At 36.4% G+C, this 24622-nt stretch overlaps 1 protein-coding gene across 1 annotated transcript in view; it reads left to right on the top strand.

The window, feature by feature from the left end:
* Positions 1–24622, top strand: part of LOC131907697 (low-density lipoprotein receptor-like) — a 61300-nt gene that overhangs the window by 14124 nt on the left and 22554 nt on the right. Inside the window, exons 3-6 of the mRNA XM_059258819.1 lie at positions 421–546; positions 6457–6573; positions 21473–21553; positions 22614–22781. Coding sequence (XP_059114802.1) covers positions 421–546; positions 6457–6573; positions 21473–21553; positions 22614–22781 — 492 coding nt within the window. The remainder of the gene's footprint in view (positions 1–420; positions 547–6456; positions 6574–21472; positions 21554–22613; positions 22782–24622) is intronic.

Genomic DNA, 24622 nt, shown 5'->3' with positions numbered 1-24622 from the left:
TATATATATATATATATATGAAAACAGTATCTTAATAAGTGTGAGTAATTATTTTGAGATTTAATTTCCCTGTTTAACATTCATCCTTGAGATTGATTTCAAATACATAAGATTCTGGAGTTGAGTGACCAGGTTCTGGTTAAGTGATGAAAAAACAAACTCAGAGATAGAGTTGGTTTGAGTAGAAGATGGAGAATGGATATATCCCCTTTTGTTTCTTATTTAATATATTTATCTCTTCTATAAAGATTATATTTTAACAAAGTCTAAAATATTAATATTTCCTACAAAATTTGAGACAATTAGTGACAGATGCTGAGGTATTTATTAGAACATAACATTACAGTTACTGAAATAGTTTTGTAACCATAATTAAAATACACATAACTTGAACTGAACTTGCTTCCCTCCCTCTTACAGTCAATCATAGCTGCCCTGATGATCAGTTTAAATGCCAGAATAATCGTTGTATCCCCAAGAGATGGATTTGTGATGGAGCAAATGATTGTGGGAGCAATGAAGACGAGTCCAACCAAACCTGCGCAGGTAAAGGTCTGCACAGACACATGATAAATCACTTCCACATCCGCGTCTGTAACACACAGGTCAGGCTGATAAACTAGCTGAACTCTGTTAGCATTGCCAGTCTGATTACTGCCACGGTCAGGGAATTCAGTGCTTAGTGCCACAAAGGCCAGATTACAAATGGTGTTTTACTAATCCTTGAACATGACTCTGCTTTCCAAATTAATCTGGCACTCCATCTCTCCATGTGGGCTGCCCTGTTGATCAGAATCTCCTTCAAGACTTGTCTATGCTAAACCTTCCTAGGCAACGGAAGCTTTTTATTAGCATCCTGGGATCCTGGCCACCTCACAAGGAAAACTATTTATTTTATCCTGAGAAAATACTTAAAATTTTTATTTCTTCTACTACAGAATACCTTTGTGAATAGTTTTCTGTTCATGGAACATTATTTATGGGAGGCAGAATTTTTTTTCTCCTGAATTAAGTCCCAATACGACTAGGCATATTTATATTTCCATATAATCCATGACTTTGTAATAAATCATTGATTCCCTAGCCAGCCTCTCATTGAATAGAAATATACAGCTGGTGGTACAGCTCACAAAAGAGTGCCAGAAAGGTCATAATTACTACGTAAATGTTGAAAAAGGACGCTGGCTAGCAGCAGCCTGGTGCATGGTAAATGATGAAGAAAAGCTAGTGTGTGGTGATACAAGTTGCTATAATTGGTGAAAACTAATTGTTGAAGAATGCTGCAATGCTACACCCTACCAGCCACACAAACCCTCTTTCTCCTTTAGCCATTATACACCTTACTAAATAAATACAAACTATTGTAACAATGTAGACTCATGGACTGAGAGATTTGTTCCTACCCTTGTTTTTGGTATTGACTTTCCCGTGCAGAGGCTTGTCCCTCTGTGCCTTACTTTTTGAATACATTTCTTTTAGCTCAGTTAGACACCGAATTGGCTACAAATTGTTTCCAAAGAGCTTCTTGCTATGTATAAAACAGTAATTATAAAAGCAAAAGCAAAACCATTTTCTACCATGATGTCATGATGTGAGACATCCTATGAACAGACTTTTTCATGGTGAAGCACTTGCTCGCCATCTGTGGATGAGTAATTCTCTTGGGCCTTGATTAAAACCTCTACTCTTTGGAGGAAATGGGTTTCTTAAATCCTGTGTGTGTGTTTGTGTGTGTGTGTGTGTGTGTGTGTGTGTGTGTGTGTGTGTGTGTGATCTTACAAGACTTTCTAAAACAAAAAGACATCACAAGACCATGGGGGCCCACTTTGAAGATCTTTCATTTTGTAGATGAAATGTAGCAAACAGAGCTTGCCTAAACCTTTATGAATTCTGTCTGAAAGGCCTTTACTTTTTGGAATAAACTTCACTGCACATCAGATTATCTTGAATTTTATGTGCAGCCTACTTGACTTTGAGAAGGTTACCCTGAATATGACTCTAATTTACAATGAAGAATTTCTGCACGCCAATGCACATACTAATCTTTTAAGATTAAGGTTTAATTTAAAGATTGTGCTTCATTACATCCTGAATGTAAACACAGAAGATTTTTGCCTTAAAATAGAAAGACACTCATTTTATAGTATCATACCTGCCCTGTTTATACTAATTACAAATTTTGCTTGTTTCCACATGACTTATAAACGAGCATTTGCATTTGGTTAGCTAGTAGTAGTAGTAAAATGGAAATACATCTGTGTAAGAGCAAACAAAGCAATCAGTCCTGATTAGTGTGATTTCTGTGGTTCTGGATCCCTATAGTACACTCAGAAATAAAACCCAACATATTGAATGCCACTTCGAGTTGTGCCCCTCACTACTAGGTTCAATACACTCGTGTTAGTATACTCATGGCAGCTGGTGTCACTGCAGGATACCCTGAAATGCAAATCAAAAGAATAAGGAGAAAATATAAATGTGTCCTTTATCATTACAAAGTTTGAAAGGTGTGGATTAGCTATGATGTGCTTGCATTTTGTTTTACCCAGAGAAATAAACAAGTCACATGGTGTAACACACCTAGACAAAGTAGCACATTCCTCTAAGCACTTTCTGGGACCTGAAATCTAAGTGCATATGTGGAGATGTATCCTAGGTGAAAAGACTCAAAACAGGGATATTTTATCATGATGTCTTCTTCCTCATCTTTATACACAGGGCTGCCTATATACAAATGGGAATCTTCTCCCACCAGAAACTGATTGTCTGTTTTGTTGCTTTAGGATTTTTCCACACCAACCAGTAGGTATTTGTGGTGACATTGATTGAATGATCAAAAGTACATAGTACTTTCATTTGTAGACAAAGAACAAGTGGACACAAAAATAAATGTCAGGCAGCCATTGTCATGCAGGATACAAAGCCCAAAGTTGAGCCATATTGTGCTTATGCTGCCTAGTTTTATGTTGACTGGACATATATCATGTTGGAAGCAAGAACTTCAATTGGCAAAATGCCTGCACTAGATTGGCCCGTGGGCAATCCTGTTTTGCAAGCTCTTGGGAGATGACTGATATGTCATGGCCCAGTTCACTGTGGGTGATGCCACCCCTAGGCATATGCTGGGTATTATAAGAAATTAAGCTAAATGAGACATGGAAAGCAATGTAAGCATTGTTCCTCATTATGCATGGCCTCTGCTTCAGTTACTTCTTCCAGGTTTCTTCCCTGAGTACTTCCTCTTCTTCTTCTTTTTCTCAGTGATGGAGCATGATCTGAGAGCTGTAAGATGAAATAAACTCCTTCCTTCTCATGTGGTTTTTGATCATGGTGTTTCCTCACAGCAATGGAAAATCAGGGCTCAGTAGAAGAGCAAAGTATTGGGAAGAATTCCTGAAGGAGGCAATGTTAAACCCTTGAAAATATCAAAGTCCCCAAGTAATAATAAGATCCATTTACAAAAGAAAATAAATAATCTGATTAAAAACAAGTTTTGGCAACATTATGAGGAGAAGGAACTGCCATATGTTCTTATTGGTTGCATAAGTTAACTTTTTATATTATAAAGTGTATTAGTTAGGGTTTCTATTGCTGCGATGAAACACCATAAACAAAAAGCAAGTTGAGGAGGAAAGGGTTTCTTGGCTTACACTTCCAGATCATAGTCTATCATTGGAGCAGGCCAGAACTAGATCTTGAGCAGGAATGGAATGAAGGGAGGACTTGATGCAGAGGCCATAGAGGAGTGCTGCTTACTGATTTGTTCCACACGGCTTGCTCAGCCTGCTTTCTTATAGAACCTTGACCACCATCCTAGGGATGGCACTATGCACAATGGGCTAGGCCCTCCCCATTGATCACTAATTTTAAAAATGCCTTAGAGCTGGATCTCATGGAGGCATTTCCTCAACTAAGGTTTCTTCCTCTCTAATGTCTCTAGCTTATATCATGTTGACACACAAAACCAGCCAGTACTGAAAGGAATTTGTTAAACTCAATAAGATCCAAAATGTATGCATGTTTAACTCTGCAATATCTATTTTCCCACTCTAGTTAATACCTGTGCATAGGAAAACCTGGGGAAAAAGCTCTTCACCTGAGAGCTAGGAATAAAAAAAGGCTCCTAAACAACTCAATTTAAAATGAGTAGGATACTCGATAGATTTGTATATTTTACATCCATAGTTAAAATGATTGAGCTCATACTCAAGTGTCAAAAGGAATGACTTTCAAAATATCTCCTACAAAAAAATTGAAAATATAAACATTATCATTTATAAGAAATATAACCTGAAAAGTAATTCTAAATATCACTTAAAAATTCATGTGTAGTTTTTGAAATATTCCTGTAGGTAAAAAGAAATAAGGAATTAAGTCTGTGAGGGGAAGGTCAACATGTGGGAGAGACAAATGGTCCATAAGAGGAGTCTATAATACAGTTTTTAAATAATAGAAAGCAAATTTCTGTACCAAGTATAGAGAAATAAATGGATGTAGCTGTACAACAGAGACAAGCATATATTTGGTAGACCTCTTTGTGTTAGAAATATTTCCATAGGAGCAAAGTGCCAACTGGCAGCTTATAGGGCTGGAGCAGGGGTGGTGTAAATACTAGGAGCCAGTTAGAGCAGGCACCCAGAAGAGTAATAGCATATGCATGTTCACAAAGGAGCAAACACAGCCACATAGAGCAGCTGTTAACCCTCAAAAACCCAGATTCATTTTATCTAATTCTAAGATAATTTCAGAGGCCAAGGTGAATGGTGCTTAGATTTGAAATTCACTTTCCTGTAAGTAATAATAATAATACTATAGTTATACCTAGTCAGTCTTAAGCCAACATTTACCCCCAGCAGTGAACTCTAATTGCATTGGAGAATGCTCTTCTCACATCTTCCAACAATTTTGATTAAATCCACATAAGCAGGTATAATTACATTAAAATAACCAATGTGTTAAAATCAGATTTTTTACAAGATAAACTAAAAAGGGCTTTCCCCCTCTCTTATAGTGCTAAAAATAAGACCCAAAGGCTTGCACATGGTGTCCAAATGCTGTACCACTAAGGTACATGCCCAGGCCTTGGGTTTTTTTTAATGTAACCGAGGCTAGCCTTGAACTCACCATCTTCCAGCTTCCTCCTCCCAATACTGCAGTTTACAAGGATGTGTTGTCTAAATGGAATGCTTTGATTCAGATGAAACAAAGGGGATGTTCATGACTATTTGGTTTGAACGGTCTCCTCATACACTGCTCATGCTTTTTGTGTTTCATTCTGCTATATAGTAAAAATGATGAGCAGGAACACTTACACTATGAGGGGGAATCTCTGATTCAACTACTAGAAAAATCATTCTGCAAAAGGCACTGATAAATTCCTCTTTAGGGCACTACTTACCATAAAATTCGAGTCCTTTGGGGCCATTCATCTAACATCACCTGCAAGCTAATTACACCTGATGCAGAGGAGGACTGAAAAAGAACACATTGTGTTGTCTTTCAGTGAGTCCCTTGATTTGAAGTGCTAATTCTGTCAGTTTGGTTATGTCCAGAAGCCTGAACTTAGAGACTTATGGAACAAAATATCTTTCTCATCAGAAATCAGTTAAATTTCCCTGGACGAAAAAGAAAATACTTTCACCCATGATTAGAAGGGATAGTGAATTTAAGCATGTTCTAGTCTTAATATCTTTCAATAATTATGTAGAAAATTCTTGAGTCAATGACTACAGCAGTTCCTGCAACTTCACTGCTATAATGAGAGGCACATGCAGGTGCCCCTGCCGTCACAATGGTATGTCACCCACCATTTGAATTAGTCTGAGCAATTTATTCTATTTATTTTCTCTCTAATCAGACCAACCCATTAAGAAAGCTTTACTAGACTCAAGGGAGTGCCTGATAGGAGAGACTGTAATAACAAGAACATAAAGTTAAAGAACAATGGTTTGCATGAATTTAATATATTATGATCATAGCTAAATTGGAATTAAATGGAGATAAATCATCTAATGATGTTTTCATTTAAAAACATGAGAGAATGGAATACAATTGGGAGAGAGGGAAGCAGGGAGGGAAAGGTAAAAAGACTCCAAGGAGAAAAAAGGGAAGAAAGCTAAAGACAATAAGGAAAGGAAAATGGTAGGGAGAAAGAAAAGGAAAACAAGAGCCCTTGTTAAATTCCTCCTAAAACACACAGGGAAAACACTTGGCTGTAACCACTGAAGCAATATGGACAATTACAAGGGGAAATTATTTATCTCCTTCACATCCCAGGCTTCTTCATCAAATAAACCAAAGCCCACACCTTGGCATATGCTTCTTTATCCGTATCTTAAAAAAAAGACACAATTATATAAAATTGACTAAAGCCTTCACTGAGTTTATTTAGCATGTTAGAATTATTGAAAAGGAGGCTGGTAATTGATTCTTTCTTATATAAATTGATCTTTACAGCCAGAACCTGCCAGGCTGACCAGTTTTATTGTGGAAATGGGCGCTGCATTCCCAGAGCCTGGTTGTGTGACAGAGAGGATGATTGTGGTGACCAGACAGATGAAGTGGCATCCTGTGGTAAGTTGAGAATGGTTGGGCTTCAGCAGACATCGTGCTGGATACAGTGGACTGGTGTGACGTTTCCCTTACACGCTAGCTCTATGTGAGGAGACAAATATGTTACTTTCATTGCAGTTTTTGAACATGTCTTTCAGTGAGTGCTCCTGAATAGATCTTATTCATGAAGTAGTTACAATATCCTCTGCTGAAATAAATAGAATCAGACATCAAAGATAGGTAGCTATTAGAAGGCTAGGTCGACGCTCTTTTGTTCACTGTTAATCTTGGAGCTATTATGAATAAACTTAACAAAACAAAATTGTGTTTTGATTGACATTTGGAGTAAACTACAAGGCTATGTTTCTTGTTAATATGTATAGGACACATTCTGGGAGAAATAAATAATCTAGACTGAGGCCGGGTAGTGGTGGTGCATGCCTTTAGTCCCAGCACTTGGGAGGCAGAGGCAGGCGGATCTCTGTGAGTTCGAGGCCTGCCTGGTCTCCAGGAAAGGCGCAAAGCTACACAGAGAAACCCTGTCTCAAAAAACAAAACAAAAAAACAAACAAAAAAAAATCTAGACTGAGATTAAGTAGTAAATATCAATTGTGAATTTCTGTAGAATCATAGAAGTCTGACTGCCAAAAAAATTTTATTGATGGTATCCCTCTCAGTCACATATCACTAGATTTCCAGTTTTTAAAAAGGTTTGTTTTTGAGAAAGGATTTGTTGTTGACAAAGTTGCAAATGTAATTACTTTGTTTTGTACTCGTGGATCTGTGTGAATTACCGTCCTGGAGGTGAGGAGCACAGAGACTGTAAGTACTAGTAGATGCATACCTTCTCTTTTTAGTTTAAGGAATTTTTTATTCATTTTACATACCAATCACAGATCCCCTTCTCTTCCCTCCTCCAGCCCCTCCTGACTTCCCCCGCAGCCCATCCCCCATTCCCTCCTCCAACAAGACAAGATCTCCAGTGGGGAGTCCACAGTGTCTGGTACATTTAGTAGAGACAGGTCCAAGTCCCTCCCCCTCCATCAAGGCTGTGCAAGATGTCCAACCATAGGTAGTGGGCTCCAAAAAGCCAGCTCAAAATGCATAGTTTCTTAATGAATCTTCATGCCAACCTGTAGATGTCCAATTCTTTCTTTACTTCACACCTAGAAGAACTGTGGCAGACCCTTTGGCCACATACTTGAGAACATGAGGCCAATACATACTGGGCTAGCTCTTGAATCCAGGTGTGTTTTAAATTAAAACTGACATTCTAGTTTAGCATTGATTTGGGTCCCAGGCATGAGGTACAAAGAAGCACCGGGTAAAGTCATACTCCCATGGATACCTTGATTAAGGGCACAATCCCTATTATAGACTTTAAACAATGATGTGCTACTATTTTGACATTCCATGCTGTAAGAAGCTCTGTATTTGCTTCTTTGGAGCTATTTCTATCCCCATAATAGTGACTGTTGACATGCCAATCTCACTCTCTGAATGGTAAAATCAGGGAGAGATATGAAGAGCTATCATAATATGTAGGATTTCTGCTTTAACAGTGCAATAGACTAAAGTTCATTCACGATCAAGACAGTAAATTTGCTATAAAATTATGAATCTCAAGTTTATTGCCTTCATTTAAATATGTTTACATTTAAATTTAAAAAGTTTTGTTTTCAAATTGGCGTGTAAGTAATAACTGGCCCATAGAATTTCTGAACATATAAAGATCTCTCAGGGGCTTCCTTCTGTTGTCATTTTTAATTCCCGTTGCCATGCCTTGAGTGCCTTTATGGACTGTATCTGCTTTGCAACTGTAAGCCAAAATAAACCTTTTCTTCCATAAAAAAAAAAAAAATCTGCTCTTACAAGTTGGCATAAGACGTATAATAATAAAAGCACACTGCGACAATTTAGATGATGAATAAACTTGGTTCTAAGTGTGCAAAAACAATGCAGATTGTCAGGTACATACCTATATGTTAATTGGGTTCCATTTTTCCCTTAGAAGGTATTAAGTGTTCAAACAGTCTTCTCTTTAGAAATGTCTTCTTGTATGTTAATTTCTACACAGTTCCAAATGCATCCTATTTGTTTCTCTGTCATACTATTTTAATTAAAATATAATTGCTTCACTTTCCCTCTTCCCATTCCTCCCTCCAGCACCCCAAGGCCCTTCTCTCCAACTCCTTCAACTCCACATCTACCCTTACTCCCAAATTAACAGTTTCTTTATTCCTGATTATTATTTCTACACACACACACACACACACACACACACACACACACACACACACGTATATGTATGCCCAAATATATAAATATACCTTACACAGTCTGTTTTTGTTGTTTGTGTGCATGTGGTTTCAGGACTTTCCATTTTGTACTAAATAACCAGTTATAGAACATATTCCTGGGAGAGGCTAACTCTCCCTCTATGGAGTCATAAGTTACAAGTAATTCTTTGTCTAGGGAGTATGGTCTTATGAGATTTTCCTTTTTCCATGTTAACATGTATATTGATATTACCATTGTTAAGTCTTACTTATACAGCCATTTCTAGGAGACACTATTTCTCTGAAGATTGCTTGAAACATTCTAACTCTTAAAATCTTCCCCCCTTTCAATGATGTTCCATGAGCAATACATACATACAAGGCCTGTGATATAAATGTATCCTCCCCAGAACTACTTTCTTAGGATATGAGCTGAAATTATATTAAGTCTAGCACTGTGCCTGGGGAAAGTGAAAGGACAAAGTTTCTGCCCTGAGAGGTTAGAACAAAGACCTAGGGGGACCCTCAGTAAGTAGAAAATGCACATCTATCTGATGTGATCAGTTGTGAACTGAAAGGGGTAGTCATTGTACCTTACTCATTTTACTATCAAAATGACAGCCATCTTTAGCTCTCAGGCAAGTTTTCATGTTGGTACTTCCAATTTTTAAAATAAAAATTATAAAAATTTGAAATAAGCTATAAAAATAGATTAACTATTAAGTTTTAAAGTTATGCATTTCTCTTCATTTCTTCCTCACTAGAATATCTATGTAACCCAAAGTTTTAAAGTTCCAAATAAAATACAAGCATAGAACATATTATACACATTTATAGAAAGTAACATTACATTGTCATACTAATGTAAAACTGGTTATATCTGGGTATTTCAAAAATCAATGATAAAACCCTATTAATAAAACAAGAAAGGGAATGTGTGGAACACCGAACATTTCAAACAGGTATTTCAAATTGCATGTAACTGCAAAAGTTAATTAGTGTTGTATTTGTTAATGATAAGCTTCATAAATTTATTTCAAATTATTTGTAGATTCAAGAATACATATCAATCATTTATGATTTTCTTCTGTTCAGATAAAGATGTTATTTAATTGTGATATGAAGTAAAGTCTGTAATTATTCTTTTTTTGGAATCTATTGTGACTTATTTCTTCACTAGAGAATAGTAGTTTTATGAAATTCCTTTATGAATACAAGAAATATATGCACTTTTTTTTGGTACATATAAATATCTTCTAATGGGTAGGCAGACTGATGAACAGATGAACAGGAATATATTGATCTATCTTATTAATTTTATTTCACATTTTATGCATTCTTATTTGTATTTTGCTATCATAAGGATAACTTTGAAGAAAACTAATTTCTTTGAAATATACTTACTTTTCTATATAAAGAAAAATAATAAAAAATAACCTGGGCTGAGGAGATGGCTGAATGGATAGGATCACTTTCTGGACAAGCATGAAGACCTGAGATAGTATTCCCGCACCTTCAGCCACATATACATGTAATCCCAGAGCTGTGGAGGGTGGAGATAGGAAGATCACTGGGACATGGTGGCTGCCTGCCCAGCTGCAGGCGCGGTGACAAACTCTATTTCAAAGGAGTACAGCAGAGTAATGGAGCAGCACATGTGTATATCTTCTCTGGAATTCAGACATGCACACACAGGTACAGGTACACTGTGTGCATGTGTTCTCTCTCTCTTTCTCTTTCACACACACACACACACACACACACACACACACACTCACTCACACTCATTTACAAAACCTTACTTGTTGTTCTCATGAGGACTGAACAGGAAATACATGCACTTCCAACATCAAATCTAGTATTTAGGGAAACTGTCACACCTCTATTGTAGGCTAGTTAATAGCACTATTCTTTCTTCTGTTCTCTGATTCCATTACTAGGTTAATATCTACACTAATGTTTTTCCCTAAGTCAATTTAAAATGACCTCTTCAAGTGCTTGCCAGGCCCCACTGTGCATGCTAAGTGAAGTGGTACATTCCTTATCCCAGTGCTTGGGAGGAATAGCTGGGAAGATAACTGCCAATTCCAGGTCATCCTGGTCTACATAGTAACTTCCAACCACTGTGGACTCAAGAGAGGCTCTATCTCAAAAAATATAACAAACAATTGAATTAATGAATGCCTTATGTACCTAAGTCTGCCCAATAGTGATCAACACCCAGAGTTTGAACCCTTTCACAAGCATTGATCCATAATATATTTACATAAAATTTTTCAGAATGATTGAGTTGATGGTCTATCTATGAATATTGCAGTGGCGATGTATATCTATCATTTCATACCTCAATTGTCACAGATTGGGTACAGTGCAGGTTTGAAGTTCTAATTGATGTCTATCTTTTGTAATGAAACTTTACAAATAAGGAAAAGTGCTGTGTTCTATAATTGTTCACCCAGTTGTCTTGAGCAAGCCATCATGCATGATGGGGGTTAACACTACTGCCTTCCTGTAGATTGGACCCCTAAAAATATAAGGTTTTATTATTTTTAATTGTGTATGTGTGTACATGTATCCGCATGTGGGTACATGTGAATGCAGGCCCCAAGGAGACTAGAGGCATTGGATTACAGGCATTGGAGCTGGAGTTACAGGCAGGTGTGAGCCACTTGGTGTGATTCTGGCAAAACTCAGTTCCTTCATAAGAAAAGCTTGTGCCCTTAACCACTGAGCCACCTCTCCAGCTTCCATGGAACTATTTTTCTTAGCAAACCAGCTTTAATCATTCTCATGCACACTTGTGCGAACTAATTTGCAGCCAGATTTGGATAGTGTGAGGATCCATAATAGCTTGTTGGGAACTTTTATGTTGATTTTCTATGTGAAGGGAAAGTTCTAGAGCTAGAATGGATAAGAGTGAGACCTGTGAAGCCATGTACAAAGCTGAAGATGAAGGTCTAGAAAGTAAGTGTATGAGGCTCAGGGTTCAATCCTTAACACACCTCAACTCAAACAGGAACAGAATACATTTTATAATCATAACTGTGTCTGGGCTCAGTACTGGCACTGTAAAGAAAGCAGTTACCTGTTTTGTGAAGTGAAGAATGGTCTCTTAGATGTGTCATTCACTCCTTCTTCTAAGTACCTTACTCTCACTGGGTCATCCATCCCCTCAGACTTGGGAACACTGCTTCTAGTCTGGCTGTGAACGTCCCTACGTTGGGCTGCCATGTAAATGGTATTTCAAGTATGTGCAGCCGTGCCTGGCTTGCTTGCTTTCCCTGTGTATGGAAAGAAATGGAAACACCTGAACAGAGTAAGAGCAGAATTGTGATCTGAGCTTCCCAATAAACCATAGATCACAGATCCAGGAGTCCCTTCTCACACCCTTTACTCCAAGAAGCCCTTATGTGCTCTGAAGTCCATTTTCTCTAAAAAGGTCCCTATGTGCTCTAAAGTCTCTTTGTCTAAAAAGCCCCAAATTTTTAGATTAGCAACAATGAAACTCATAACAAAGCATGCTGGGTAATGGATTTCTTCTGCCTACACACAGCTACAATGAATTGTTGCTGTGTTAGGATTAGTATGAGAAAATAATATGACCTAATGTTGTACAACTTATTAATTTTAATTGTTATTTAATTTCAAAGGATGTTATCTCACAATAAAAAAGTTTTCACTCTTTTTCTCTTGGAGAATGTGATATATGCACACACACACACACACACGCGCGCGTGTGTGGCTCACCAAAGATGAAAATTTCCAGAAATATAGCCTTACACCACATGACAAAATTAATTTATATGAGATAATCAATCCTCATACATTTTTGCTTTAATATGAATGTATATGAGATAATAATCATTTATCTGTCACATTTTATTGATTTTTTAAAACTTTACTGAAACTAATTTCTTAGAATTACAAATATGACTATATTGTTTACTGGCTTTAGAGTTGAATTGAGCATGGATTTGTTTTAATACCAATCATTGTTGCTTCCAGGAAGAGGTGCTACTTTCAGATATGATCTCATTCTTTATGATCTCATTCTTTAGGTTTGACAATGTTTATTTCACTGAAATGTTAATAAACAATAATAATAATAATAATAATAGTAATAAACGTTGATAGTAGTAGTAATAACAACACATGAACAGGCCCTAAGATTTCAGTTTTCATGTCCCAAGTTTTGATGCATCAATATTCACTCATATGCAGAAGTTGCCATCAACAAAGCTAAGCTTTGCTTACAGTTGGCACACTGATTCACTGCAGTTCTTACATTTCACAGAAAATGTATATGACTTTATACATTCATGTTCTGTTCCATCCATTTACCTAGGACTTCAAATTCTTACATTTATTTCCCCCCAAACTCCTCCAACATAATTGTTCTCCAAGCTTTTCAGGGATTTTGTTTTCCTTAGACGGGCAAAACACCGTTATTAGCATATCTAAGCAGCTCCCATACCACTGTCCTGATACTTTCTTCTTGCATTCAGTCTCAGGCATTTCTTGGTTTTCCTGTTTGTTTTTTTTGTTTGTTTTTGTTTTTGTTTGTTTGTTTGTTTGTTTGTTTGTTTTTCTGTCTCCTTTACCTCTCTTCAACTCTCCATTTGCTTTGAGAAAGGGAGTGAATTACTTTCTAAAAGCTCACACCCCTTTACTGGAGGAAGTAGATTTGTTTCTTCTGATTTAATACTGTGAAATCTTTCCAAGTCAAATCCAATTCATGAATTGATTTTTGCTATTCTTGCCTTTCTGCTGGGTTTCGTCTGTGAGCTGACTATTGTTCTTCCTGAATCTTAATTAATATATACATGGAGGAAGTATTTTGATATGACTTTTTCCATATTTTTCTCTACCATGGTTTTGGAACTTTCAGTTTTATCGCCGCGACACTTTATCTCTTTTATTTCTTTTTATTCTTCACTGTGTAGATATGCTGATCTCTTTAGCTCGTTCAATTCAATCATTCTCTCTCTCTCTCTCTTTTTCTTTTTTTTAGTTTTTCGAGACAGGGTTTCTCTGTGTAGCTTTACACCTTTCCTGGAACTCACTCTGTAGACCAGGCTGGCCTTGAACTCACAAAGATCCGCCTGCCTCTGCCTCCCAGTGCTGGGATTAAAGGCGTGTGCCACCACCGCCCAGCTCTCATTTTTAAAGTTTATTCTTTCAGCATTTATTTCACATATACATTGAAATATTATCCAGCTCCCTATTTTCCTCTTGCCAATCCCCCATATCTTCCTACATGACTCCCTCCCAACTTCAGGTATTATTCTTTATTTAAATGTATCAGACTACAGCATTGTCTATTCATTTGAAGTAGCTCTGCTTGAACTATTATTTCTCAATATGAAAGAAGAGGGGTGGAAACCAAGAGCAAATGGTTTAGGCATAGATGGGGATAGGAAGTGAATTAACTAAAACTGAGAAGGTGCGAAAAAGCCTTAAATGTATGAAAAAGCTACTTTCAAAATATAATCCAACCTTTCAATATACTAAAATCTAATTTAGCTCATTCTTTCAACTTGTATTTTCAAAAGTTTATTTTTATTTTTAAATATCCTAATTGTTTTCTTTTCATGTTACCCTTTTTTTTCTTTGGGGGGGTGGTTGGAGTTTTGATTTTTCGAGACAGGGTTTCTCTGTATAGCTTTGAAGCCTGTCCTGGAACTTACTCTGTAGACCAGGCTGGCCTTGAACTCAAAGAGATCCCCCTACCTCTGCTTCTCAAGGGCTGGGATTAAAGGCGTGTGCCACCACCTCCCCGGCTGCCTTTATTTCTTAGAGTATTTATTTTTATCTTAACCATTTAAATAAATACGATCTGAATTTCTTATATTATTTATCTGATTTCAATTAGTAATCTTTACAAACATAGTTAATGTTTAAAGATCTGTTTTTTGTTAAGTCTGTTGAACTTTACTGACCAAAATGTTCGTTACCTTTTCTATACTTTTATAAAAGTTATTGTTTTTGAATTTTGAATTTTGAGAACATGTATAGTTTGGTATTATTTTTGCACCTTTGTGGTGTTCCTATGTAGCTGTGTATAGCCTTATATTCTGTGAGCTCTCTGATACATTTTATTAAAATTTTATTAAAAGCCTTAGATTAACTTTTACCTAATTTTTTCACATGGGAATTTTTTTCAAGTTGTAAAGTAGGATTGTGAAATAATTAGATGGTTATTAATTTCCTGGAGAGACCTTTTTATTTCTTCACTCACAGTCTAGTTTTCTAAGCTGACATTGTTTACGCTAGGGGGCAATACTAATAATAAGCTAGGGTTACACCTTCAACATACTAGGTTCTTACTGTTATCCACATTTTTGTTTTTTTTTTTGTTTTTTTTTTTTTTTTTTTTGTTTTTCGAGACAGGGTTTCTCTATGTAGCTTTGCGCCTTTCCAGGAACTCACTTGGTAGCCCAGGCTGGCCTCAAACTCACGGAGATCCGCCTGGCTCTGCCTCCCGAGTGCTGGGATTAAAGGCATGCACCACCACCGCTCGGCCGTTATCCACATCTTAAGCGGAATTAAAGTATTGTGTCCTATTCTATATTGACATTGATATTCAAACTTCTCCATTTATAGACAAAATATAATTTCATATGTGCAAGCATCAAACAAATACACAGTTCACTCATTAATTTTTGAGCACCCTTTCCACTCTCTTCTACGTTTTACACTTTAGGAAACACATTAAAGTATCTGCTATTTATTTCTTTTGTGGCTGTTCTACTGCTAGAATAACTTACTGTTTTTCCTGAACTTTTGTTCGTTTTGTCTTTTACACACTCCCATGTACCTTCTTTTACTTCTAGGGTTCTGCCTTGTAAACACTGATTACTCTCTAAAGCCTATTCCACCACATGTAGAATTTCCCGCCCCCCGTTGAAATTCTTTCACTTTCTCCAAGTATTTATGTACTTTCACTTTAGTTTCTTCTGAGATCTGAGTCTTGTTTGATCTAGAATGTTACAATGCCTTCCCTCCTGTTGACCTGTTTTAACATGAATATTTCACTCACATTACCTTTATGTCACTTCTTTCAGAAGAATGTTAAAACTACCCAAAGTGACTCAAAGTTTCTGTGTTTCGCAGGAACACAGATTGTCCTTAGCTTTTGATAGGCACATTCTGACAACTGTATTCTGATTTGAAAACACTGTAACCCAGAAGTGCATGTCGTATGCTCGGCCTGCAGATCAACCAGAACGTAGAGTAGGGCACCTGAAATGCACTCAGGACTCCTGTTAGCCTACAGCTGAACAAAATCATCTGAAGCTCACCTTCTAATGAACCGCTTTGTATCTCATATAACTTCTTAAATACTTGTATCTGAAAAGCCCTCTGGCAGCCCAAAGGCAGTGTCTGCTGCTTCCCCTGCAGACTGTCACTGCCTAGCACTGTTTGGACTGAATGAGAATGCTTCTGAACCTGGTATAATACTGAAGTGTCCCAGTCTAGCATATCATCTGCACCACCTTTATGCTACCAATTATTTGATAATTTTGAAGTCATGTGTTTAATCACTTTCCAAATATTTTTCCAACTAGATTTCCTGCAGCTTTTGTTTCCTGTGCCTAGGGTATTCATTCATTGATTCATTCATTCATTCTTCACAATCTATGTCTATAACCCAGAACTCTATATGTAATAAAGCTCTAAATAAAAATCTTGAATAAATGGACTTTTGCAGTATTTCCTGTTTACTATACACATTAATAATCTTGGGTCAGAGACATTAAGTAAGTACATAAGGCCACCCATTAATTACTCATAAGGCCAGGATCTCAATCCAGGATTATCTTTGTACAAAACTTGTAGTGTTTATGAAAAGAGTTACACTTATGCCCTTATCACTCCCACTACCCAAAAAAGGAAGAAAGATAGAAAATAAAAAGAAAAGTAATAGGAAACATAAAATATTGCACTACACTTATACTACAATGTGTTTATATCATTGGATATTTTAAAATCTGACCTATGGAATAAATCAAATTAAAAATGTATCATGTGGTAACTATGTTAGCTCTAAATATTTAAATATGTGTATAACTTTAAAATGTATCTATTATGTCTGTCTTCTAGAAAACTGAATTTCACATATGTATTAACTATTCTCATTTTATTTAAGTCATTTATTTAATCTACATTAAACAGTACCAAATAGCAATTGGCCTCTAAGTAAAAAGCAGTTCATGCTACAAAGTACAAAGGCCACCCATGTAACAACTGCTCTGCATCACCAAATCATTTTATAGACATCACAAATACATAGCTAACCGGAGCAATCTAACGAAGAGGAATACTGAGATAACAAGACTGATGTCAAAGTGAAGTAAAAGCAATAAAAATAAGTAATCTGTTTGATTTGAGTCCTGGTCCTTGGGAGCCACAGTTAGCAGCGATATCTGAAAAGTGTCTTCGGTAGTTACAATCCAACATGAGTAACTTTCAGAAGCACCATTTCACTTTTCGTACCAACAGATAATTATATACATTATAGCAGGTAAAACTCAGATTTCAAACAAAAGACAGAATGAAGAATGTTAATATTTGATCTTGCCCAAATCTTCCTCTGCTGTGGTATCATTAAACATTCTTGGTAATGATTGTGGCAGTATAATGAAAAACTAAAGTGTTTTGATGTCATTCACATTAATTCCAAATTTCCTCTGCCCTTGCTGCTCTTCTGAAGTATCCTAAGGTGAGGTGTATTATTTAAGTCTCAGGATTCAGAAATGACAATTTTAGCCCTCTAGTTGCCAAATTAACAGTAAAGGTGGAACAATTGCAGTCTCCTTAACTTAAGGCATTACTTTTCTAAACCTGGATTCTCGTGATATTATTACTTTATCATCTAATTTCACACGAATATCTGTGTACTCCCACAGGCTTGGTCATAAAGGTCTGCTCCATCATTTAGACTATGGGCTACAGGATTTTGAGACTTCAACAAAAATTACTTCGCTAGATTTTTTTAGAGGGAAGGAAGGAAGGAGATACCTAGGTAAGAGGCAGAAAATAAACAAAACCGCATCTGAAAATGATGTCCTTGGGAACCACTCCTAAACTGTATGCACTAGACAAATAGAAGCTCACTGAAAGAGAAATTGTAGCTGTTTTTCAGAATGGCATTCATATAACACGCTAGTAAAATTTAAGAAAAAGATAAAGTATACAAATTGAGCAAACTACCTGGAACAATAAAAAAAAATTAGCAGCCCATTGATCCATAAACTGTTTTACATAGTTAAAGTAGTCATCAAGATAAAATACAGTTTTCTTTTCCTCACTGTAATTGGAACAGGATAAAATGTGAGTCATTTTGGTTTGTACTTTCTGTCTTTTACAGAATTAATCATTCAATGTTTCTAAATGTCCTACAATTTGCATTAAAAGATTTAAAGTCAAAGTATATTTATATGAAGTCAAGAAAGCCATGTTTATTTATTTGTCAAAAATAAAAATTCATAACAATATTTTAATAAAATGTAATACAAAAGTGAACTAGAATATTTAGATACTAATTTCAAGTGTTAAAACTAATATGAAAGAGGGAAATATTAAATTCAAGAAGCTTTAGCTGTAATTCGTGTTTTAGGGTAAGGTGTGTACTGTAAAACGACACCATTTCTGTCTCTGTTGGGCACTAGTGGTAAGATAGAAAGAAATTAAGGATATGTGTTTTTCTACCCTCTGCCAAATGAAAGCCACTATATTTCATTTATTCCTCCTAAAATGGACTCAACACTAGACACATATCTCTCTCTCATTGAGCATGCACATGTGGGTAGAAGTTAAAATAATTTTAAGATTTAACATGGTAGTTCTTCCACTTATGATAGCCTCTATGTTCTGTGATGTAGGAATGATATGAGGAAGTTAAAATAATTTTAAGATTTAACATGGTACTTCTTCCACTTATGCTAGCCTCTATGTTCTGTGATATAGGAATGACATCAGGATTTGCTTATGTGTCAAACTTTTTAAGTTTTACTGCTTACTAGCCTTCAGGATGCTGTATTTACATCACGAAGTCAAGAAAGGCACATTTATTATACTTAATTCTTTTTCAAACATAAAAATGCATAAAAATATTCTAGCAAAACACATAAACAAAGGTGAACTCGATGATTTAGATACTCATTTCAAGTGTTAAATTAATGTTAATATGAAAGTAGGAAAGGGAAACACACTGTAGTCACAGCCCTCAGGGGGCTGGGCAGAGGGATCATGAATTTGAGGCCATCATGAAACAATATACATATTGTGTGTGTGTTCATGTTATGTGCTATGTGAGCAGAAGGTGTATGGATTTTCTAAGAAACTGAAGGTTGATTCAATTTTAGATTTATTCATTTATTTCTCAATTTTTTGAGGCAAGGTCTTCCCTCCCATCCTTGGCTGGCTTTGACTTCCTGATTCCCCTACCACAACATTTAAGTATTTGGGCTGTTGGCCTATGTCAGCAGGTCTGACTTCCAGAGTTAGCTTTGAATCATATTTACCTCCTTTTTTTTTCTGCTGAAATCTCTTTTTCACCATATTCTTTGAATCATATTCATGTCCGTGTGTTTCTGGTTTTATGACAAGCATTCTCTCTTTCTCTCTCTCTCTCTCTCTCTCTCTCTCTCTCTCCCTCCCTCTCTGTCTCTCTGTCTCTCTGTCTCTCTCTCTCTCTCTCTTTCTCTCCCCCCCCCGTTTCTCTCGTTGAGCATGCACATGTGGGTACTTTTGTGGTGACAAATGTGTACATGTATGTATGTATGAAGTGAGTGCGGTCTCTCTCTCTCTCTCTCTCTCTCTCTCTCTCTCTCTCTCTGTGTGTGTGTGTGTGTGTGTGTGTGCGTGCGTTTAACTAAAGACAACTTAGATCTTCATTTTTTGGAGACAGGTTCCTCACAGTTCTGGAATTCAACAAATAGATGAGGCCAGCTGACCAGCAAGCCCAGGAAACTTCTAATCTTAGTCTCACTTAGGGCTGGGATGACAAAAATTCCTTTATGCTAGGATTTCTATGTGTGAGCCCCAGGAAGCATCCTGTTCCTGCCTTAGCCAATGATGGAATTATAAAAGAAATTGGGAACCAAATACTAAAATAATGGAAATATTTGAGAACTCATGTCTGGTAAAAATCAGAAGTGTATTCATTTGCGTATGGAAGCAATTTGTAATATAAAGAAAATAAAATACCAATTTGAATAAGTTAAGGATAAAAATTGAAATGATATAGAAAATTACTACTAAAATATGTTGGAACCAGCTTTAAGGAAGAGAATTCCAATGTTGGGAGACATTGGTGATCATGGGCACATTGGACTTTTCTGAGCCATAGATACCTTAGGGCCAAAGTAATTGCGATTATCAGTGATTCTCAACTTTTAGAGCTGATAAATATAGTAGGTTTGCTTGTTTTTATAATTTTTCTCCAAATTAAGCAGTACTCAAAATTTCAAACTCAAAATTACAAGTAGATAGGTAGGTAATTACCAGATATATAAACATTTAGCTAGATAAAAATAAAATAAAATAAAACGGTTTTGCCACCCTAAGTGTAACATGCTCAACCACCATTTATTTTAGACATCTCTTTAAAAGTCCACAGAAAACTGATAACATTTGTAGTTTTTCTCTGTCAAATATTCTAAGACTCTAAGTAAGCTGTTTTAAAGAGAAAACATTAATATGACTCTACTCAAGTTTTCTTGAGATAACAGGCCTAATTTTGAGAAATCCACCAATCTTTAGGTGAATAATTTCCACCATCTATAAACAGGTACAGTACTGTTTTTCCCTGCAAAACACTCAGTTCAAATTTTTGTCTGTACTCCTCAGTACATTAATCTTTCTCTGGTTACTATTTTTTTAATTTTCATTATTATCCATTCTTATTATGTTAGTACTAACTTCTGGAATTACTGGAATGTTAAAATGGCTAATTGTATTTTATATTTCATTTGCCTTTTATCATTATTACTATTTATTATTATTATGTAAGGGATAAGAAAGGAGATCTTTTGATTTAAATGGTTTTAATTTAACATTTAACGGATTTAGCTTCATTTTAAAAACCTGAATTATTTTTCAGGGGTTTTGGTCACCTTGTTAGACTAGAATTGATAGTGTCAAAGTCTTTGTAAACATATGGTAGCAACTGCACTGACTTCATTAGTTGATAAATTAATTTCACCTTACACTGTTGGCATCCCTCAGAGGTCAGTGCTACCCTTGACAGCCCTGTGTGGCTCTGTGTATTCAGAAAAGCCCAGCACGCTGGATATACAGAAGCAATATTTTGTGGCAGCACAGCAGAGCCCTGGTTGCTATCATTCACCAAGACAAGGTTGGCCCTGAACATGTCTTTCAGAAACTATGAGAAATCCTAATGGCACTTCATCTGATGATTCTCCTAGGCTTGTGGTGGCTGGCTGTCCCTCCTTTCAGACACTGAAGTGTGGTCACCTCATGTCTTTAAGAACTTGCAATCACTGTGTTTGTTCTTCTCCTGTCTGCTCTGCCTTTGTAGAGGACAAGAGTTCCGATCACAGTAGTAAAATGGATACAAATCAAACCAAGCACAGTCCATAAAACATTTCTCAGTGGCTCTCTTATATCCTTCACAGAATTCCCGACGTGCGAGCCGCTAACTCAGTTCGTATGCAAGAGTGGAAGATGCATCAGCAGCAAATGGCACTGTGACACTGGCAAGTACCAAGCGCTCACTGCCCAGCACTGACCAGATCGGAGCCCAGCTCTCTGGGCTGCCTGGCTTCCTCCAAAGGGAGTTTGCAAGCAAAGCTTGCAGACCCCAGCAAAGTGGCTAAGAAAAGTGGTGAGCGGGCAGCTGGCACATCACTGGGGATCAGTGTTAGGGATAATGGAGCATGATATTTGTCCCATGGGGCTTGAACAGTGCTTCATTTTCAGATATTAGTTTGGGCATAGACTAAATCTACAAAGATGAATAAAGGGAACAATTAAGGAAACGACCAGAACAATTTTAGGTTCCCGAAGCATTTATGTAACCTTGGCAGTTTAAGAATTATTATGCAATTAGCCAGATGATCTTAGCTCTGTCACCTTGCTTTTTATGTGCAAGTAATGTTTTTCTTCCCTGTACTTAGTTGTATCATTATGCCAAGTCATTCTAAATGCAGGCAAATGAGTTATATATTAATCAATGTCATTTAGTTCCATTTAATCCATTGTCTTTGCGATGGCCAGTCCTGAGGATGAATCATTTCTAATGTGAACATACAGTTTCCATGTATGAATCCAGTCGATTAGGCAGCAGGGGAGGAATGAGCAGTAAATGGCTATGTCAGAGCATAGAGACAAAGGCACTGGGTGGAAGATACAGCTACAAGTTCTGCGGCATAGAAATGGTGGCTTCGAGTAGTAATTTCACCATAATTCTACTGCACTGTGTCACTTAACAGTCCCATAGTCACAACTTTCCTCTTAACCCTTGTGGCAGAGAGGCAGTTAGTGGGTGGTTAGTTATTCATAAACAAACTAGATTTGAAGCTGCAAAATCTAAAGTCAGTACTTTCCTTCTCTTGGTTCTGCATTTGCTATTAAACCAGAAGAGATGTAACGTCAGTATAAAATGAGACTTATTGACTGTTCCCGGGAAATGTTGGTCATGAACGTATCTTTCCTTTTTCAAAATCATAAGCAAATTCTGCACAGAAAATGTTATAAACGTAAGGAAAGAATGTTCTTCAAAGTGAGTTTTTACTAGCTTTTAGTGTTTCTCCCCAGATGATGACTACGGGGACAGGAGTGATGAGGTGGGCTGTGTTCACTCTTGCTTTGATGACCAGTTCAGATGTCCCAGTGGCCGGTGTATCCCGGGGCATTGGGCCTGTGATGGTGACAATGACTGTGGAGACTTCAGTGATGAAACACAAGTCAACTGCACCAAATCGGGTCAGTAATTTTATCAATCTCTGAAATGTCATGACAGATTGATACATAAATAAACTCTTTAGAGTGTATTATTAAATCACAAGCAAATTTTTGCTCATCATATTAACAATACACAGGAAGAACAAGATAATATTACCTTTGACCTCAATGTTTTTAATTTTTTCCTTTCTTTTCTCTGGTTTCTTACTTCAGTGGTGTCCAATACTTGGTTGATTTCTGTGCCCATTACTTTCTATATTCATTAAATGCTTTGGTACAATTGTTCTAACCTTACACAAATTTTAAAGTGTCTGAAAAAGGAAAAAGAAATATATAAAAAGATAGTTTTACTTTGATATTATACCAAATCTCTTTCCCTGAGATTGGAATTAAGCATTTAGCAATACGTCTAATTTCTCCCATTTCAGACTGATTGACTATCAAAAATGAAATGAAAGAGGGCGGAGCGTCCAGGACTGTGGTTCTTAGCAGATCTGTGATAAAGCAGACCCTGTCAATAGCATGCATTGCTTTGTAAAATATAAAATATAAACCATCAAACATATTAGTATATTAAAAACAATAGCAGAATCACAGGAAAGTGTCAGCTTTCAAAACAATAATATTGTCATCTTTATCATTTAACTGACAATTTCTACTAAAATAACTTATTTTTATTAATTCCATAAATATTGAGTACTAAGGGCTAACTAAAATGTTTAAAATATCCATAGCATCTCTTTAAATAGGTGACATTTAAATAGGTGGACAATAAAATGCTTTTTTAAGGTGGTAGAATCTAGAGACTCATTTACACTGTGGAAGCTTAGTTTTCAAAGGCTCTCTCTAATAGATACATGTGTCTTCTCCAAACATTTGAGAACTCATGTGACTGTTAGTATCTCAAGAATTTTATTCCATGTGGTATTCTCTCTGTCATTGGAAACTGTGGCTAACTCTGCATAGCAGGTTTTTAAAAGAAGGCCCCTGGCTTTTATGTGAATTTGCCAATTGATGCATTTTTATTTGGCCTGTATTATGAGAATCATAGCAATGATCGAAAATGACTTTTCAATGTCCCTGAGCTCTGAGGCAAGGAAACATAAGTATTCGTTTTGTTGGTTGACATGATTCATAGTGGTTTTCTTTGAGGGGGGACAGAGGTGAACAAAATAGAAACTAGAAAGGAAGCAGAAAATTACTGAGAAAATTTTTCATGTGGACATTTGAATTTAATTGTCTTCAAATCAGGGGGATATTGAATTATTGATGGAGCTAATATTAAATATTATCTGTCTCTTATTCTGCATTGTGCAATAACCTCATGTCCTCTCTCCTTTTCTTTCCCATGACTCTCTTCTATCTTTCTCTCCTTTCTTCTCTCAATGTATTTATTTTGTGAGAATATGTAAAATGAAAATTCTTAATACTAAACAGGCATAGAAAATAATTGCATGGGGACATTTTTCCTTTTTAATAGGTATTTGAAGCATTTGTCTACAGGGTAATTGACACCTCATTAATGCACTGCAGTTTAACTCATTTGCCCTCCTCACAGATGTCTCTTCAGGCTTCTCATAGGGTGTGCATCTGTGGCCTGCTGGCGGTGGCCCATAATATGCTATAAAAAATAAATTGCCCCAAAGTTAAATTATTTTCACCTAGAAACAAGATCCTATCCATCTTTTCTATGTATATTTGTTGCAATTTAAAGAGACCATTGCACATTAATAAGTTTGAACAAGTATTTCAGCCTCACAAATACCCACAGCCTCTTGTAAACACTAAAGAATATTTCAAGTTGAATTATCATACAAGCAGAGACATTTGAATTTTGCTTTGTTTTGTTTTTTGAGACCGGG

Source organism: Peromyscus eremicus, chromosome 4 (assembly GCF_949786415.1).
Source record: "Peromyscus eremicus chromosome 4, PerEre_H2_v1, whole genome shotgun sequence".
Taxonomy (NCBI): Eukaryota; Metazoa; Chordata; class Mammalia; order Rodentia; family Cricetidae; genus Peromyscus; species Peromyscus eremicus.
This window is presented reverse-complemented; position numbering and strand designations above follow the sequence as displayed.